The 19,594-nt window shown below is 46.5% G+C and overlaps 1 protein-coding gene across 7 annotated transcripts in view; it reads right to left on the bottom strand.

The window, feature by feature from the left end:
- LOC110502458 (coiled-coil domain-containing protein 136) overlaps positions 1–15,179 on the bottom strand; it is a 63,254-nt gene extending 48,075 nt beyond the window's left edge. For 2 of the 7 annotated variants that reach the window (XR_005039147.1, XM_036960012.1), the window contains exons 1-3: positions 15,041–15,178; positions 14,299–14,352; positions 13,839–13,898 (exon numbers count right to left, since the gene is read on the bottom strand). Coding sequence is in view for 3 of the 7 variants with exons in the window: in XM_036960012.1 (XP_036815907.1) it covers positions 13,839–13,881 (43 nt within the window). In the remaining 4 variants the exon portion in view is untranslated. Of the gene's footprint in view, positions 1–13,365; positions 13,779–13,838; positions 13,962–14,298; positions 14,353–15,040 lie in introns of those variants that run through there. The other 5 variants (XM_036959988.1, XM_036959999.1, XM_036960003.1 and 2 more) reach the window with 5 other exon arrangements.
- Between the last annotated feature and the right edge of the window lie 4,415 nt (positions 15,180–19,594).

The raw sequence follows: 19,594 nt of genomic DNA, 5'->3' as shown, positions 1-19,594 counted from the left end.
CGGAGGAGAGGTGCTGGGTACCGGTGGGGGACATCTTGGATCCCTCCATGTTGAGGGATTTCCATCGCCTCCATCCGGATCGCCCTGCGCCTCGTCCTCCGGGGCGACCTCGAGGCCGGTGTCGGCGCGCTGCGGGAGCCACGCGTCAGGGGGGGGGTACTGTCACGAGTCCGACCGAGGGTGTTTCCCTTTCCCGGGCAGGTGGCGCTCGGCGGTCGTCGTCACCGGCCTATTAGCTGCCACTGATTGTTTTTCCTTCCCCTCCTTGTATGTTGAGTGGTAGCACCTGTGAATGTGTAATTAGTTTGTCTTTATTAGACAGCCGGCCCGCCTGGTTGTTGTGCGGGATTATTTCATTGTAAACCTTCGGCTCTGTGGTATAGGCACGTTGTGTCCCATTTGTACATTTTGATTCCCTGTGTTTTGGGAACGTAACGTTTTTGTGAGCACCCTGTGGTGCATTGGTGCGATTAAAGGACTCGCAGCATTGAACTCTCTGTCTCCTGCATTTGACTCCACACCCACGACACCCGGAGCATTACACAGGGTGTGACATGGGGGTTTTATGTGTTTTGTCTTGTCTAGGGGTTTGTATGTTTATGGGGCTGTTCCCTGTCTAGGTAAATTATATGTCTATGGTTGCCTAGATTGGTTCTCAATTAGAGGCAGCTGTCTATCGTTGTCTCTGATTGGGAACCATATTTAGGCAGCCATATTCTTTGGGTATTTTGTGGATGATTGTTTCCTGTGTCAGTGTTTGTGCCACACGGGACTGTTTCGGGTTTTCACGTTTCTTGTTTTGTAGTTGTGTTCATGTTGAGTTTTCCTATTAAAACCATGGACACCTACCACGCTGCGTATTGGTCCGATCCTTGTTTCAACTCTTCAGAGGAAGAGGAGGAAATCTGCCGTGACAGAATCACCCACTTTAACAGGACCAAGCAGCGTGGTGACAGGCAGCGGCAGGATGAGCAGCGATGTCAGGATTATTGGACTTGGGAGCAGTATCTGGACTATATAACTTGGGAAGAGATAGACAGATGGGTGGTCGACCTAGGGAGAGTGCCAGAGCCCACCTGGGATTCGCTGGAGCAGTGCGAGGAGGGTTACAGGAGAATGGAGTTGGAGAAACGAGCACGGCAGCGCGGTAGGAAGCCCGAGAGTCAGCCCCTAAAATTTCTTGGGGGGAGGCACACAGGGAGTATGGCGAAGCCAGGTAGGAGACCTGCGCCAACTTCCTGTGCTTACCGAAGAGCGTGAGAGACCGGGCAGGCACCGTGTTATGCGGTGGAGCGCACGGTGTCTCTAGTGCGGGTGCATAGCCCGGTGCGGTACATTTCAGCTCCTCGGATCGGCCGGGCTAGAGCGGTGCTCAAGAGCTCCAGTGCGCCTGCACGGTCCGGTCTATCCAGTGCCACCGACACGCACCAGCACTCCGGTGGCAGCCCCCCGCACCAGGCTTGTCCAGAGCGTGTCCAGAGACCAGTACTCCCTGTTCCTCCTCCCCGCACTCGCCCTGAGGTGCGTGTCCTCGGTCCAGTACCGCCGGCACCACGCACCAGGCCTACAGTGCGCCTCGCCTGTCCAGCGCTGCTAGAGCATTCCTCCTCTCCAGCGCCGCTAGAGTCTCCCGCCTGTCCAAAGCCGCTAGAGTCTCCCGCCTGTCCAGAGCCGCTAGAGTCTCCCGCCTGTCCAGAGCTGCTAGAGCCGCTAGAGCCGCCAGTCTGCAAGGAGCCGCCAGAGCCACCAGTCTGTCAGGATCCGCCAGAGCCGCCAGTCTGCCAGGATCCGCCAGAGCCGCCAGTCTGCCAGGATCCGCCAGAGCCGCCACTCAGCCAGGATCCGCCAGAGCCGCCATTCAGCGGGGATCCGCCAGAGCCGCCATTCCGCCAAGATCCGTCAGAGCCGCCAGTCTGCCAGGATCCGCCAGAGCCGCCAGTCTGCCAGGATCCGCCAGAGCCGCCATTCAGCCAGCATCCGACAGAGCCGCCAGTCAGCCAGGATCCGCCAGTCGTCAGCCAGTCCGGAGCTGCCCATCATTCCGGAGCTGCCCCTTAGTCCCGAGCTGCCCCTCAGTCCGGAGTTGCCCCTCAGTCCAGTGGGGCTATTTAGTAGGGTTGCCAATCCTAGGTCGGCGGCGAGGGTCGCCGTTCCTAGGATGCCAAAAAAGCGGACTAAGACTATGGTGGAGTGGGGTCCACGTCCCGCGCCAGAGCCGCCACCGTGGACAGACACATTTCTCCAAATGTCACATAAAAGTAATAACACATCCGGAGTCATGGGATTACACCATCCACCATCCCCATACACATCAACCAACCACCACCCCATACACATCAACCATCCACCCCCCCATACACATCAACTATCTACCACTTCCATACACGTCAACCAACCACCACCCCCATACACATCAACCATCCACCCCCCCATACACATCAACTATCTACCACCTCCATACACGTCAACCAACCACCACCCCCATACACATCAACCATCCACCACCCCATACACATCAACCAACCACCCCCCCCATACACATCAACCATCTACCACCCCCATACACATCAACCATCCACCACCCCATACACATCAACCAACCACCCCCCCCCATACACATCAACCATCTACCACCCCCATACACATCAACCAACCACCCCCCCCCATACACATCAACCATCCACCACCCCCATACACATCAACCATCCACCCCCCCATACACGTCAACCAACCACCACCCCCATACACATCAACCATCCACCACCCCATACACATCAACCAACCACCCCCCCCATACACATCAACCATCTACCACCCCCATACACATCAACCATCTACCACCCCCATACACATCAACCAACCACCCCCCCCCCATACACATCAACCATCCACCACCCCCATACACATCAACCATCCACCCCCCATACACATCAACCAACCACCACCCCCATACACATCAACCATCCACCACCCCATACACATCAACCAACCACCACCCCATACACATCCACCATCCACCCCCCCCCATACACATCAACCATCCACCCCCCCCATACACATCAACCATCCACCCCCCCCATACACATCAACCATCCACCCCCCCCCATACACATCAACCATCCACCCCCCCCATACACATCAACCATCCACCCCCCCATACACATCAACCATCCACCCCCCCATACACATCAACCATCCACCCCCCCATACACATCCACCATCCACCCCCCCATACACATCAACCATCCACCCCCCCATACACATCAACCAACCACCACCCCCATACACATCCACCATCCACCCCCCCCCATACACATCCACCACCCCCCCCATACACATCCACCATCCACCCCCCCCATACACATCAACCATCCACCACCCCATACACATCAACCATCCACCCCCCCATACACATCAACCATCCACCCCCCCCATACACATCAACCATCCACCACCCCATACACATCAACCATCCACCACCCCCATACACATCAACCATCCACCCCCCCCATACACATCAACCATCCACCACCCCATACACATCAACCAACCACCCCCCCCATACACATCAACCATCCACCACCCCCATACACATCAACCATCCACCACCCATACACATCAACCAACCACCCCCCTCATACACATCAACCAACCACCACCCCCATACACATCAACCATCCACCCCCCCCATACACATCAACCATCCACCACCCCCATACACATCAACCAACCACCACCCCCATACACATCAACCAACCACCACCCCCATACACATCAACCATCCACCACCCCCATACACATCAACTATCCACCACCCATACACATCAACCAACCACCCCCCCATACACATCAACCAACCACCACACCCCCATACACATCAACCATCCACCACCCCCCCCCCCATACACATCAACCATCCACCACCCCCCCCCATACACATCAACCATCAACCCCCCCCCCCCCATACACATCAACCATCCACCACCCCCCCCCCATACACATCAACCATCCACCACCCCCATACACATCAACCATCCACCACCCCCCCCCCATACACATCAACCAACCACCACACCCCCATACACATCAACCATCCACCACCCCCCCCCCATACACATCAACCATCAACCACCCCCCCCCATACACATCAACCATCCACCACCCCCCCCCATACACATCAACCATCCACCACCCCCATACACATCAACCATCCACCACCCCCCCCCATACACATCAACCATCCACCACCCCCCCCCCCCATACACATCAACCAACCACCACACCCCCATACACATCAACCATCCACCACCCCCCCCCATACACATCAACCATCCACCACCACCACCCCCCCATACACATCAACCATCCACCGCCCCCCCCCATACACATCAACCATCCACCCCCCCCCCCATACACATCCACCATCCACCACCCCATACACATCAACCATCTACCACCCCATACACATCAACCATCCACCCCCCCCATACACATCAACCATCCACCCCCCCATACACATCAACCATCCACCACCCCCATACACATCCACCATCCACCCCCCCCATACACATCAACCATCCACCACCCCATACACATCAACCAACCACCACCCCATACACATCAACCAACCACCACCCCATACACATCAACCCACCACCACCCCCATACACATCGGCCTAGCAAAACCCAATTGCTTACTTGATTGTATTACTGCTCACTGTTGCCCCTAGTGGTCGGTTTTGACGACCTCAGGAAATGGACAGGCGTCTAATTTCAAAGTCAATCTTGAGCAATCTGGCTGTGTCTATGTGTGTGTGTGTGTGTGCCTTTTCTATTCATCTGTTCTGCAGGGATGTGCAAAGCAGAGAGAACAAAGCAGAGATGTGGGAATACACGCTTTGATCAGAAATCAGCAGCTCCCAGTCACCATTCTCTAGCTCTACTTCCTTTAATTGTGGGGGAGTTAGGGAGTACCATTACATAAAAGCTGCCAAACATCTTAAATGAAGGACAGCAATGACACAGTAAAAGAAGAAAGAGAAAGACACAGAGAGAGAGAGAGAAAGATAGAGAGAGTGACAGTGAGGGAGAGAGAGAGAGAGACAGTGAGGGAGACAGAGAGAGAGAGAGAAAGAGAGAGAGAGAGACAGTGAGGGAGAGAGAGAGAGAGACAGTGAGGGAGACAGAGAGAGAGAGAGAGAGAGAGAGAGAGAGAGAGAGAGAAAGAGAGAGAGAGAATGACGAGGGCAAGATGACAAAAACAAAGTCTTAAGCACCACAGAAACCCCATCGAATGTTGATCTGCCTTTCATCTGCCGGTCATTTGGTGTGCAGTGTTTTAAGGACAACCCTCTCGCTGGTGTATGTCTGACTACCGAATGATTCTACCTGTAAAATCAGTTTGCACTCAATTTGCAAATTACGGCAAAGGCACTCTGTTCAGAGGTGCTAAGTACTCTCGGCTGGGCCTTTAAATCAAAATCAAATCCAATTTTATTTTTCACTTGCTTCATGAACAGTAGGTGTAGACTAACTGTGAAATGTACAGAGAGAAACAAAATAGAGAAATAATAACACGTAATAATAAAAGTAAAAACAAATACACACGAGCCCAGTTCTCCCCCAATAAAGGTGCCACCCACCTCCTGTGGTAGATATGTACATATAGGTAAGGATAAAGTGACTAAGCAACGTGATAAACAGTAGCAGCAGCGTATGTGATGAATCAAAAAAGTCACTGCAACAAACATTCAATGCAGATAGTCCGGGTAGCTATTTGGTTAACTATTTAACAGCAGTCTTTTAGCTACGGGGTAGAAGTTGTTCAGGGTCCTGTTTGTTCCAGACTTGGTACATACTGTCGGTACCGCTTGCTGTGCGGTAGCAGAGAGAATATTATTTGTTGACGTGGGTGGCTGGAGTCTTTGACAATTTTTAGGGCCTTCCTCTGACACCGCCTGGTATAGAGGTCCTGGATGGCAGGGAGCTGTACGCAACTACCCTCTGTAGCGCCTTGCAGTCAGATGCCAAGCAGTTGCCATCCCAAGCAGTGATGCAGCCAGTCAAAATGCTCTCAATGGTGCATCTGTAGATCTTTTTGAGGATCTGACGGTCCATGTCAAATTTCCAGCCTCCTGAGGGGGAAGAGGCGTTGTCGTGCCCTCTTCACGACTGTGTTGGTGTGCGTGGACCATGATATATCCTCAGTGATGTGGACACAGAGGAACTTGAAGATCTCAACTTGCTCCACTTTGACCGCCCCATAGATGTGAATGGGGGCGTGCTCGGACCTCAGTTTCTTGTAGTCCACGATCAGCTCCTTTGTCTTGCTGACGTTAAGGGAGAAGTTGCTGTCCTGGAACCACACTGCCAGGTAACTGACCTCCTCCCTATAGACTGTCTCATCGTCATCGGGGATCAGGCCCACCACCGCCATGTCGTCAGCAAACTTAATGAGGGTGTTGGAGTCGTACGAGGCCATGCATTCGTGAGTGAACAGGGAGTACAGGCGAGGACTAAGCATACACCGCTGAGGGGTCCCCATGATGAGGGTCAGCGTGGTTGGATGTGTAGTTGGGGGCGGCCCGTCAGGAAGTCCAGGATCTAGTTGCAGAGGGAGGTGTTTAGGCCCAAGGTCCTGAGCTTAGTGATGAGCTTGGAGTGCGGAGGAGAGGAGGGGAGGAGGAAGGAAAAGACTATGTCGTGACTCGTATAGGAATTACGTCACCGGTTGGAAAATAATGAAGGAGCAGACGAGGAGGAGAGGGGAGGAGGAGAGGAGAAAGTAGAGGAGCATTGTGTGGGTATGGTGTTGAAAGCTGAGCTATAGTCAAGACCACCATTCTCACATAGGTGATCCTCTTGTCCAGATGGGAAAGGGCAGTGTGAAGTGCAATAAAGATCGCATCATCTGTGGATCTGTTGGGGCGGTATGCGAATTAGAGTGGGTCCAGGGTGTCTGGGATGATGGTGTTGATTTTAGACATGACCAGCCTTTAAAAAAAAAAAAAATGTATGGCTACATACAGGTTACCTTGGCGTTCTAGGACACAGGGACTATGGTGGTCTGCTTGAAACATGTACAGTAGGTATTACAGACTGAGTCAGGGAGGTTGAAAATGTAAATGAAGACACTTGCAAGCTGGTCAGCGCATGCTCTGAGTACGCATCCTGGTGTCTGGCCCTGTGACCTTGTGAATGTTAACCTGTTGGTCAAATTGCCCTTACAAATTGCCCTTACAAAGCCTGGAGGCTTTGTTTTGGGTTATTGTCCTGTTGAAAAACATACGACAGTCCCACTAAGCGCAAACCAGATGGGATGGCGTATCGCTGCAGAATGCTGTGGTAGCCATGCTGGTACAAGTACGCCATGAATTCTAACTAAGTCACAGACAGTGTTACCAGCAAAGCCTCCTCCTCCATGCTTCACGGTGGGAATACCACATATGCGGAGATCATCCGTTCATCTACTCTGCGTCTCACAAAGACACAGCCGTTTGATCCAAACATCTCAAATTTGGACTCATCAAACCAAAGGACAGATTTCCTCCGGTCTTATGTCCATTGCTCATGTTTCTTGTCCCAAGCAAGTCTCTTCTTCTTATTGGTGTCCTTTAGTAGTGGTTTCTTTGCAGCAATTCGATTCACGTAGTCTCCTTTGAACAGTTGATGTTGAGACGTGTCTGTTACTTGAAATCTGTGAAGCATTTATTTGGGGTGAAATCTGAGGCTGGTAACTCTAATGAACTTATCCTCTGCAGAAGAGATGACTCTGGGTCTTCCTTTCCTGTGGAGGTCCTCATGAGGGCCAGTGTCATCACAGTGCTTGATGGTTTTTGCGATTGCACTTGAAGAAACGTTCAAAGTCCTTGAAATGTTACGTATTGAATGACCTTCATGTCTTAAAGTAATGATGGACTGTCGTTTCTCTTTGCTTGCTTGAGCTGTTCTTGCCATAATATGGACTTGGTCTTTTACCAAATAGGGTTATCTTCTGTATACCACACCTACATTGTCACAACACAACTGATAAGCTCAAACGCATTTAGAAGGAAAGAAATTCCACAAATGAACTTTTAAGAAGGCACACGTGGTAATTGAAATGTATTCCAGGTCGCTACCTAATGAAGCTGTTTGAGAGAGGAGAGAGGGAGAGGAGGAGCGGAGGAGAGGAGGGGAGGAGGAGAGAGGGAGAGGAGGAGCGGAGGAGAGAGGGAGAGGAGGAGCGGAGGAGAGAGGGAGAGGAGGAGCGGAGGAGAGGAGGGGAGGAGGAGAGAAGGAGAGGAGGAGCGGAGGAGAGAGGGAGAGGAGGAGCGGAGGAGAGAGGGAGAGGAGGAGCGGAGGAGAGGAGGGGAGGAGGAGAGAGGGAGAGGAGGAGCGGAGGAGAGAGGGAGAGGAGGAGCGGAGGAGAGAGGGAGAGGAGGAGCGGAGGAGAGGAAGGGAGGAGGAAGGAAAAGACTATGTCGTGACTCGTATAGGAATTACGTCACCGGTTGGAAAATAATGAAGGAGCAGACGAGGAGGAGAGGAGAAAGTAGAGGAGCATTGTGTGGGTAGAGTGAACACTGGAAGCAGGTACCACTGTGTGTGGGTGATAAACAGAGCGTGGGACTACTGAGAGAGAGACAGAGAGAGAGAGAGATAGAGAGGGGGCAGAGAGAGGGAAGAGAAGGAGAGAGAGTTGGAGAGGGAGAGAGAAAGAGACAGAGAGAGAGAGAGAGAGAGAGAGAGAGAGAGAGAGATGGAGGTGGCAGAGAGAGGGAATAGGAGGAGGAGAGAGAGAGAGAGAGAGAGAGAGAGAGAGAGAGAGAGAATGATTGATTAATGGTGGGCTAGTGTGTGTGGGAGTAAGAGGTGGTGGGTGAGGATGGTGGGGTACACACAAATCATGACTTTGTATGTGCTCCTGTATGTGTGTGTGAGTGTGTATGGGTGTTTGAGTGTGTGCTTGTGTGTGTGAGTGTGTGCTTGCTTGTGTGCATACCTCACTGGTGTGTCTTGAGGTTATATTCTACATACTCAGTGCAGTATTCAGAATAGCCCACAGGTAGAACTAGACAAACGAAAAACCGAAATGGAAAGTCACTAAAACAGTACCATTACCACTGCACTCCACTTGAGCTCTCTCTCAAGCAAGCTTTTTTCATACTATATTGGCTAAAATAATGTCAGAGAAGTGTCAGGCCTGAGCCTGAGAGGAGTGGCCTGACATGAGAGAAGTGTCAGGCCTGAGGCAGAGAGAAATAGCCTGACAGGAGAGACGTGTCAGGCCTGAGGCTGAGAGATGTAGCCTGACAGTCAGTCTGGTTTAGCCAGGCAAGAAGAGCAGTCCCAGGAGCTGAGGTAACAGAAGAACCACTGACCTGCGTCAAGATCCATCTTCCTCCTCTAATTGACACGAGTCCTCTGTTTGAGATAGAGTTCCCCTTAGCATTACTAATTAAATGTGTAGATGCATTTACACTCTAGTTAACATTCGACTTGACTTGATATTCCTTTTAGCTAGTGAAGCAAAGAGACAAAGAGTGCATCTCTGTCAAACCCTGTTCTGGGTTCTGAGTCTGGATCCAAAGTAGTGGGTCAAACCCAGTTCTGCGTTCTGAGTCTACATCCAAAGTAGTGGGTCAAACCCAGTTCTGGGTTCTGAGTCTGGATCCAAAGTAGTGGGTCAAACCCAGTTCTGCGTTCTGAGTCTGGATCCAAAGTAGAGGATCAAACCCTGTTCTGTGTTCTGAGTCTACATCCAAAGTAGTGGGTCAAACCCAGTTCTGCGTTCTGAGTCTACATCCAAAGTAGAGGATCAAACCGGTGGTGTGAGGAGAATGATATAAGTATGACTTAACCCACATTAAACTCTGCAGGCCCCAGTTCAGTCAAGCGACAACAACAACAAGACATGGGAGAACAGGAATCACCACTCTGGCAAACCTAACAGGGGTCAGAAGGAGCCAACGGAACAACATCCAACTGACAACAACAAGACTTGAAACAGGAAGCTCCAATCTCAGCGGTGGCCAGAAGGAGCTTGAGCTGTCTGCTTCGAACCTCTGTATCTGATCATTTCCTGTGCGTGTGTGTGTGTGTGTGTGTGTGTGTGTGTGTGTGTGTGTGTGTGTGTGTGTGTGTGTGTGTGTGTGTGTGTGTGTGTGTGAGTGCGTGCGTGTGTGTGTGTGTGTGTGTGTGTTCTCCCTGTGGTGTAGAGACACAGACCTCCAGTGAGACAGTGTCTTCACTGGCCCATCTAACACACTGGGACTGGTCTGTACGACATGGAGAACAACAAAAGCATTCTCGGCATTCTTCTCATGATGAATAATTCATTAAGCAATAAGGCCCGAGGAGGTGTGGTATATGGCCAATATACCACGGCTAAGGACTGTTCTTATGCATTACGCAACTCGGAGTGCCTAGATACAGCCCTTAGACGTTGTATATTGGCAATATATCACAAACCCCTGAGGTGCCTTATTGCTATTATAAACTGGTTACCAATGTAATTAGAGCAGTAAAAATAAATGTTTTGTCAAACCCGTGGTATACGGTCTTATGTACCACGGCTGTCAGCCAATCAGCATTCAGTGCTCGAACCACCCAGTTTATAGTAAATACTATATCACTGTTATCCTGCTGCTCTTCTCCGTTTCATGTGACAGTTGAAGAGAGTCGTTGTACATGTACAAAACATGTATATTTTAGTCGTTAAGCAGACGCTCTCATGCAGAGTGACTCAAGTCAGTAACACGCATGAAACTTCAGGCTGGTACCAGCAGTCTGACACGGCCTCTTGAGGTAAAAATAAGTTTCAAAATAGAATGGGTTTTCATTGTGTGGTTTCATTATTTCTCATCAGTCCACATACGCTTGACAGATCCTACAGCTTCTGATAAATGTTACAACTGAAAAACACATGACTATTTAAAGTAGCCTAACATCACATCGAATCAAATGAATCACATCGAATCAAATGAATTATATAGAATCACGTCAAATCAAATGAATCACTTCAAATCAAATGAATCACATCGAATCAAATTAATTATATTGAATCACATCAAATCAAATGAATCACTTCAAATCAAATGAATCACATCGAATCAAATGAATCACATCAAATCAAATGAATTATATCGAATCACATCAAATCAAATGAATCACTTCAAATCAAATGAATCACATCAAATCAAATGACTCACATCAAATCCCAGTCATTGTCCGTTCACTTGTAAATACTGACAATATACACTTCTGTAACATGCTATACTACTACCCATCCATTAAAACGTGATGCTGTCACAACACATTGCATCAAATCACAGTCATCGTTAATAATTGACCGTTCACTTCTACTAATGGCCATGTTATCCCCAGTTTAAAACCCTGGCCATGTTATCCCCAGTTTAAAACCCTGGCCATGTTATCCCTAGTTTAAAACCCTGGCCAGTTTAAAACCCTGGCCATGCTATCCCCAGTTTAAAACCCTGGCCATGTTATCCCCAGTTTAAAACCCTGGCCATGTTATCCCCAGTTTAAAACCCTGGCCATGTTATCCCCAGTTTAAAACCCTGGCCATGTTATCCCCAGTTTAAAACCCTGGCCATGTTATCCCCAGTTTAAAACCCTGGCCATGTTATCCCCAGTTTAAAACCCTGGCCATGTTATCCCCAGTTTAAAACCCTGGCCATGTTATCCCCAGTTTAAAACCCTGGCCATGTTATCCCTAGTTTAAAACCCTGGCCAGTTTAAAACCCTGGCCATGCTATCCCCAGTTTAAAACCCTGGCCATGTTATCCCCAGTTTAAAACCCTGGCCATGTTATCCCCAGTTTAAAACCCTGGCCATGTTATCCCCAGTTTAAAACCCTGGCCATGTTATCCCCAGTTTAAAACCCTGGCCATGTTATCCCCAGTTTAAAACCCTGGCCATGTTATCCCCAGTTTAAAACCCTGGCCATGTTATCCCCAGTTTAAAACCCTGGCCATGTTATCCCCAGTTTAAAACCCTGGCCAGTTTAAAACCCTGGCCATGTTATCCCCAGTTTAAAACCCTGGCCAGTTTAAAACCCTGGCCATGTTATCCCCAGTTTAAAACCCTGGCCATGCTATCCCCAGTTTAAAGCCCTGGCCATGTTATCCCCAGTTTAAAACCCTGGCCATGCTATCCTCAGTTTAAAACCCTGGCCATGTTATCCCCAGTTTAAAACCCTGGCCATGTTATCCCCAGTTTAAAACCCTGGCCATGTTATCCCCAGTTTAAAACCCTGGCCATGTTATCCCCAGTTTAAAACCCTGGCCATGTTATCCCCAGTTTAAAACCCTGGCCAGTTTAAAACCCTGGCCATGTTATCCCCAGTTTAAAACCCTGGCCAGTTTAAAACCCTGGCCATGTTATCCCCAGTTTAAAACCCTGGCCATGCTATCCCCAGTTTAAAGCCCTGGCCATGTTATCCCCAGTTTAAAACCCTGGCCATGCTATCCTCAGTTTAAAACCCTGGCCATGTTATCCCTAGTTTAAAACCCTGGCCAGTTTAAAACCCTGGCCATGCTATCCCCAGTTTAAAACCCTGGCCATGTTATCCCCAGTTTAAAACCCTGGCCATGTTATCCCCAGTTTAAAACCCTGGCCATGTTATCCCCAGTTTAAAACCCTGGCCATGTTATCCCCAGTTTAAAACCCTGGCCATGTTATCCCCAGTTTAAAACCCTGGCCATGTTATCCCCAGTTTAAAACCCTGGCCATGTTATCCCCAGTTTAAAACCCTGGCCATGTTATCCCCAGTTTAAAACCCTGGCCATGTTATCCCCAGTTTAAAACCCTGGCCATGTTATCCCCAGTTTAAAACCCTGGCCAGTTTAAAACCCTGGCCATGTTATCCCCAGTTTAAAACCCTGGCCAGTTTAAAACCCTGGCCATGTTATCCCCAGTTTAAAACCCTGGCCATGCTATCCCCAGTTTAAAGCCCTGGCCATGTTATCCCCAGTTTAAAACCCTGGCCATGTTATCCTCAGTTTAAAACCCTGTCCATGCTATCCCCAGTTTAAAACCCTGGCCATGCTATCCCCAGTTTAAAACCCTGGCCATGTTATCCCCAGTTTAAAGCCCTGGCCATGTTATCCCCAGTTTAAAACCCTGGCCAGTTTAAAACCCTGGCCATGTTATCCCCAGTTTAAAACCCTGGCCATGTTATCCCCAGTTTAAAACCCTGTCCATGCTATCCCCAGTTTAAAACCCTGGCCATGCTATCCCCAGTTTTAAACCCTGGCCAGTTTAAAACCCTGGCCATGTTATCCCCAGTTTAAAACCCTGGCCATGCTATCCCCAGTTTAAAACCCTGGCCATGTTATCCCCTATATTCTCATTCCTTCATACCTGATGCTGTGAGTTCTCCATTAAATCTCCTGTAATCCCATAGCACACAGTAACTGCCACTCTGTCCAATCTCCACTCTGTACAATCTCCACTCTGCAGTCTCTCCACTCTGCAGTCCTGAAGCCTGACAACTCAGATATGGAATATGGCTCTCTTTTATCTGACACAAGAAAAACAGACTATCTCTCTCCTCCTCCTCTTCCCTCTCCTCAAACCACCTGACCACTTGTCCTTTCTCCTCCTCCTCCTCAGTTCAGCAGTTCATCCCTCTCTAATGACTGTTCAAGAACTTTCTCTGTGTTCCCCTGATTCTACACTTACCACTGACCTGTACAAACAAAGCAATTATCATATCATTTGATCATATCTGCTCTTTGGCCTAGTGCTGTTAAAGTAGGTTATACACACACACACACACACACACACACACACACACACTCATGAACACACGCACCGACAGCGGGTGCACAGACCTGTAGAGTCCAGCGCCTCCTCTATGAGGTCATCACAATCCATCTATGACCTCCCTGCAGCTGTAGAGATACAGAGAGGGAGACAGAGGGAGAAAGAGAGAGAGAGAGAGAGAGAGAGAGAGAGAGAGAGAGAGACAGACAGACAGACAGACAGACAGACAGACAGACAGACAGACAGACAGACAGACAGACAGACAGAGAGACAGCGAGAGAGAGAGAGACAGAGAGAGAGACAGAGAGACAGAGAGAGAGACAGAGAGAGAGAGAGAGACCGAGCGAGAGAGAGAGAGAGAGAGAGAGAGAGAGAGAGAGAGGGATAATAAAGGGGGAGGAGAGAAAGAGTAGGCGAAAGGGTCAGAAAACTCCTCCACACGCCCACCTTAGCTGCAGGCAAAGACAAAACACAGAGAGCTGAAAGTCCGTGCAACAACAGGCAAGCACACACACACACACACAGTACCTGGGGAGTAGTGGAGGGTAGTGGAGGGTCCCAGATAGCTGAAGAGTCTGCCCTCTTCTCGGGAGCGTGGGAGAGAAAGATGCGGAGAGAAAAGAGGTCGAGAGAAAAGTCTGTCTCTCTCTCTCTCTGAGTTGTTGCAGCACAGCCCTGTCTGTCTCTCTCTCTCTCGGAGTTGTTGCAGCACAGCCCTGTCTCTCTCTCTCTCTCTCTCTCTCTCTCTCTCTCTCTAAGTTGTTGCAGCACAGCCCTGTGTCTCTCTCTCTCTTTCTCCCTCTCTCTCTCTCTCTCTCCCTCCCTCTCTCTCTCTCAATTCAATTCAATGTAAGGGCTTTATTGGCATGGGAAACATATGGTAACATTGCCAAAGCAAGTTAAGTAGATAATAAACAGAAGTGAAATAAACAATACAAATTAACAGTAAACACTCACAGAAGTTCCAAAATAATAAAGACATTTCAAATGTCATATTATCTCTCTCTCTCTTTCTTTCTCTCTCTCTCTCTCTCTCTCTCTCTCTCTCTCTCTCTCTCTCTGTGTGCTCTCTCTCTCTCTCTCTCTCTCTCTGTGTGTCTCTCTCTCTCTGTCACTCCATCCCTTTTTCTACAACTGACTCTGGACAAGTGCTGTGTGTGACCAAGTTCTCAAAGCTTTTCTGTGCTCCCTCTTGCTCTCTCCTGCTCAAGCACACACTACCTTACACAGACGTACTCACACACATGTCCCCTCTGCCAAGTATATTTACCTTTAATGAGATCCAGACTGCGTGTGTGTGGCTCTGGAGGCTGGCAGTAACCTCTGTAGATTACTGATCATTTCCCCTTCATTGTTCTTTTCCCCTCCCCTGGGCTCTCTCTCTCTCTCTCTCTCTCTCTCTCTCTCTCTCTCTCTCTCTCTCTCTCTCTCTCTCTCTCTCTCTCTCTCTCTCTCCAGTGTTCACTACTAATGAACAGCTCTCAATCTAAAAACAGTGTCTTATGTATCCGCCCTCCCCTCACCCCCCGCTCGTCTTCTCTTTCTTCTTCTCTTTCTTCTTGCCTCCTTTCTTCATCTCTTTCTTTCTCTCTCTCTTTCTCTCTTTCTCACATCTGGTAGCTTATCTACGCAACAAGCCAGAAATGCATTATGCTGTGAGACAGAGTCCGAATACATGACTCTAGAGGACAAGAGGAGAGTAGAAGAGAAGAGAGAAGAGGAGAAGAGAGGAGCGAGGCACTTCCTTAACCTCTCGCTGGCCTCCCCCTACCTCTCCCTCCCCTCCCCTCCCCTCCCCCTCCTTCCCTCCCTCCCCAGAGGATGTTCATACCACTACACTGTCACAGAGCAGGAAGTGCTTACACATGAATCAAGTAGCATGTTTTAATCTGAACGATAAGTTGTTTTCCTATATTTGGACAGCACAGAGAAACCAACTCATGCATGTGATGTGACGAAACTGACAAAGTGCAAAGAATATTTTTGGTAAGTGACGATGGGTGCAATTGTGCTCTGTGTTTGTGTGTGACAAAAAGAGCGAAAGAGAGAGCGAAAGAGAGATAAACAACAAACAGACAGAGTCAGTAAGATAAGATAAACAACAAACAGACAGACAGAGTCAGTAAGATAAGATAAACAACAACAGACAGGGTCAGTAAAATAAGATAAACAACAACAGACAGGGTCAGTAAGATAAGATAAACAACAACAGAAAAAGTCAGTAAGATAAGATAAACAACAACAGACAGAGTCAGTAAGATAAGATAAACAACAAACAGAGTCAGTAAGATAAGATAAACAACAACAGTGTCAGTAAGATAAGATAAACAACAACAGACAGGGTCAGTAAGATAAGATAAACAACAACAGACAGAGTCAGTAAGGTAAGATAAACAACAACAGACAGGGTCAGTAAGATAAGATAAACAACAACAGACAGAGTCAGTAAGATAAGATAAACTACAACAGACAGGGCCAGTAAAATAAGATAAACAACAACAGACAGGGTCAGTAAAATAAGATAAACAACAACAGACAGAGTCAGTAAGATAAGATAAACAACAACAGACAGGTCAGTAAGATAAGATAAACAACAACAGAAAAAGTCAGTAAGATAAGATAAACAACAACAGACAGAGTCAGTAAGATAAGATAAACAACAAACATAGTCAGTAAGATAAGATAAATAACAACAGAGTCAGTAAGATAAGATAAACAACAACAGACAGGGTCAGTAAGATAAGATAAACAACAACAGACAGAGTCAGTAAGATAAGATAAACAACAACAGACAGGGTCAGTAAGATAAGATAAACAACAACAGACAGAGTCAGTAAGATAAGATAAACAACAACAGACAGGGTCAGTAAGATAAGATAAACAACAACAGACAGGGTCAATAAGATAAGATAAACAACAACAGACAGAGTCAGTAAGATGAGATAAACAACAACAGACAGGGTCAGTAAGATAAGATAAACAACAAACAGACAGAGTCAGTAACATAAAATAAACAACAACAGACAGGGTCAGTAAGATAAACAACAACAGACAGGGTCAGTAAGATAAGATAAACAACAACAGACAGAGTCAGCAAGATAAGATAAACAACAACAGACAGAGTCAGTAAGATAAGATAAACAACAACAGACAGAGTCAGTAAGATAAGATAAACAACAAACAGAGTCAGTAAGATAAGATAAACAACAACAGAGTCAGTAAGATAAGATAAACAACAACAGACAGGTCAGTAAGATAAGATAAACAACAACAGACAGAGTCAGTAAGATAAGATAAACAACAACAGACAGGGTCAGTAAGATAAGATAAACAACAACAGACAGGGTCAATAAGATAAGGTAAACAACAACAGACAGAGTCAGTAAGATAAGATAAACAACAACAGACAGGGTCAGTAAGATAAGATAAACAACAAACAGACAGAGTCAGTAAGATAAGATAAACAACAACAGACAGGGTCAGTAAGATAAGATAAACAACAACAGACAGAGTCAGTAAGAATAGATAAACAACAACAGACAGGGTCAGTAAGATAAGATAAACAACAGCAGACAGAGTTAGTAAGATAAGATAAACAACAACAGACAGGGTCAGTAAGATAAGATAAACAACAAACAGAGTCAGTAAGATAAGATAAACAACAACAGACAGAGTAAGTAAGATAAGATAAACAACAAACAGAGTCAGTAAGATAAGATAAACAACAACAGACAGGGTCAGTAAGATAAGATAAACAACAAACAGACAGGGTCAGTAAGACAAGATAAACAACAACAGACAGGGTCAGTAAGATAAGATAAACAACAAACATAGTCAGTAAGATAAGATAAATAACAACAGAGTCAGTAAGATAAGATAAACAACAACAGACAGGGTCAGTAAGATAAGATAAACAACAACAGACAGAGTCAGTAAGGTAAGATAAACAACAACAGACAGGGTCAGTAAGATAAGATAAACAACAACAGACAGAGTCAGTAAGATAAGATAAACTACAACAGACAGGGTCAGTAAAATAAGATAAACAACAACAGACAGGGTCAGTAAAATAAGATAAACAACAACAGACAGAGTCAGTAAGATAAGATAAACAACAACAGACAGGTCAGTAAGATAAGATAAACAACAACAGAAAAAGTCAGTAAGATAAGATAAACAACAACAGACAGAGTCAGTAAGATAAGATAAACAACAAACATAGTCAGTAAGATAAGATAAATAACAACAGAGTCAGTAAGATAAGATAAACAACAACAGACAGGGTCAGTAAGATAAGATAAACAACAACAGACAGAGTCAGTAAGATAAGATAAACAACAACAGACAGGGTCAGTAAGATAAGATAAACAACAACAGACAGAGTCAGTAAGATAAGATAAACAACAACAGACAGGGTCAGTAAGATAAGATAAACAACAACAGACAGGGTCAATAAGATAAGATAAACAACAACAGACAGAGTCAGTAAGATGAGATAAACAACAACAGACAGGGTCAGTAAGATAAGATAAACAACAAACAGACAGAGTCAGTAACATAAAATAAACAACAACAGACAGGGTCAGTAAGATAAACAACAACAGACAGGGTCAGTAAGATAAGATAAACAACAACAGACAGAGTCAGCAAGATAAGATAAACAACAACAGACAGAGTCAGTAAGATAAGATAAACAACAACAGAGTCAGTAAGATAAGATAAACAACAAACAGAGTCAGTAAGATAAGATAAACAACAACAGAGTCAGTAAGATAAGATAAACAACAACAGACAGGTCAGTAAGATAAGATAAACAACAACAGACAGAGTCAGTAAGATAAGATAAACAACAACAGACAGGGTCAGTAAGATAAGATAAACAACAACAGACAGGGTCAATAAGATAAGGTAAACAACAACAAGACAGAGTCAGTAAGATAAGATAAACAACAACAGACAGGGTCAGTAAGATAAGATAAACAACAAACAGACAGAGTCAGTAGGATAAGATAAACAACAACAGACAGGGTCAGTAAGATAAGATAAACAACAACAGACAGAGTCAGTAAGAATAGATAAACAACAACAGACAGGGTCAGTAAGATAAGATAAACAACAGCAGACAGAGTTAGTAAGATAAGATAAACAACAACAGACAGGGTCAGTAAGATAAGATAAACAACAAACAGAGTCAGTAAGATAAGATAAACAACAACAGACAGAGTAAGTAAGATAAGATAAACAACAAACAGAGTCAGTAAGATAAGATAAACAACAACAGACAGGGTCAGTAAGATAAGATAAACAACAAACAGACAGGGTCAGTAAGACAAGATAAACAACAACTGACAGGGTCAGTAAGATAAGATAAACAACAAACATAGTCAGTAAGATAAGATAAATAACAACAGAGTCAGTAAGATAAGATAAACAACAACAGACAGGGTCAGTAAGATAAGATAAACAACAACAGACAGAGTCAGTAAGATAAGATAAACAACAACAGACAGGGTCAGTAAGATAAGATAAACAACAACAGACAGAGTCAGTAAGATAAGATAAACAACAACAGACAGGGTCAGTAAGATAAGATAAACAACAACAGACAGGGTCAATAAGATAGGATAAACAACAACAGACAGAGTCAGTAAGATAAGATAAACAACAACAGACAGGGTCAGTAAGATAAGATAAACAACAAACAGACAGAGTCAGTAACATAAAATAAACAACAACAGACAGGGTCAGTAAGATAAACAACAACAGACAGGGTCAGTAAGATAAGATAAACAACAAACAGACAGAGTCAGCAAGATAAGATAAA

This window comes from Oncorhynchus mykiss, chromosome 2, assembly GCF_013265735.2.
Source record: "Oncorhynchus mykiss isolate Arlee chromosome 2, USDA_OmykA_1.1, whole genome shotgun sequence".
Lineage (NCBI taxonomy): Eukaryota > Metazoa > Chordata > Actinopteri > Salmoniformes > Salmonidae > Oncorhynchus > Oncorhynchus mykiss.
Note: the sequence above shows the minus strand (reverse complement) of the source record. Positions and strands in the feature narration are given on the sequence as shown.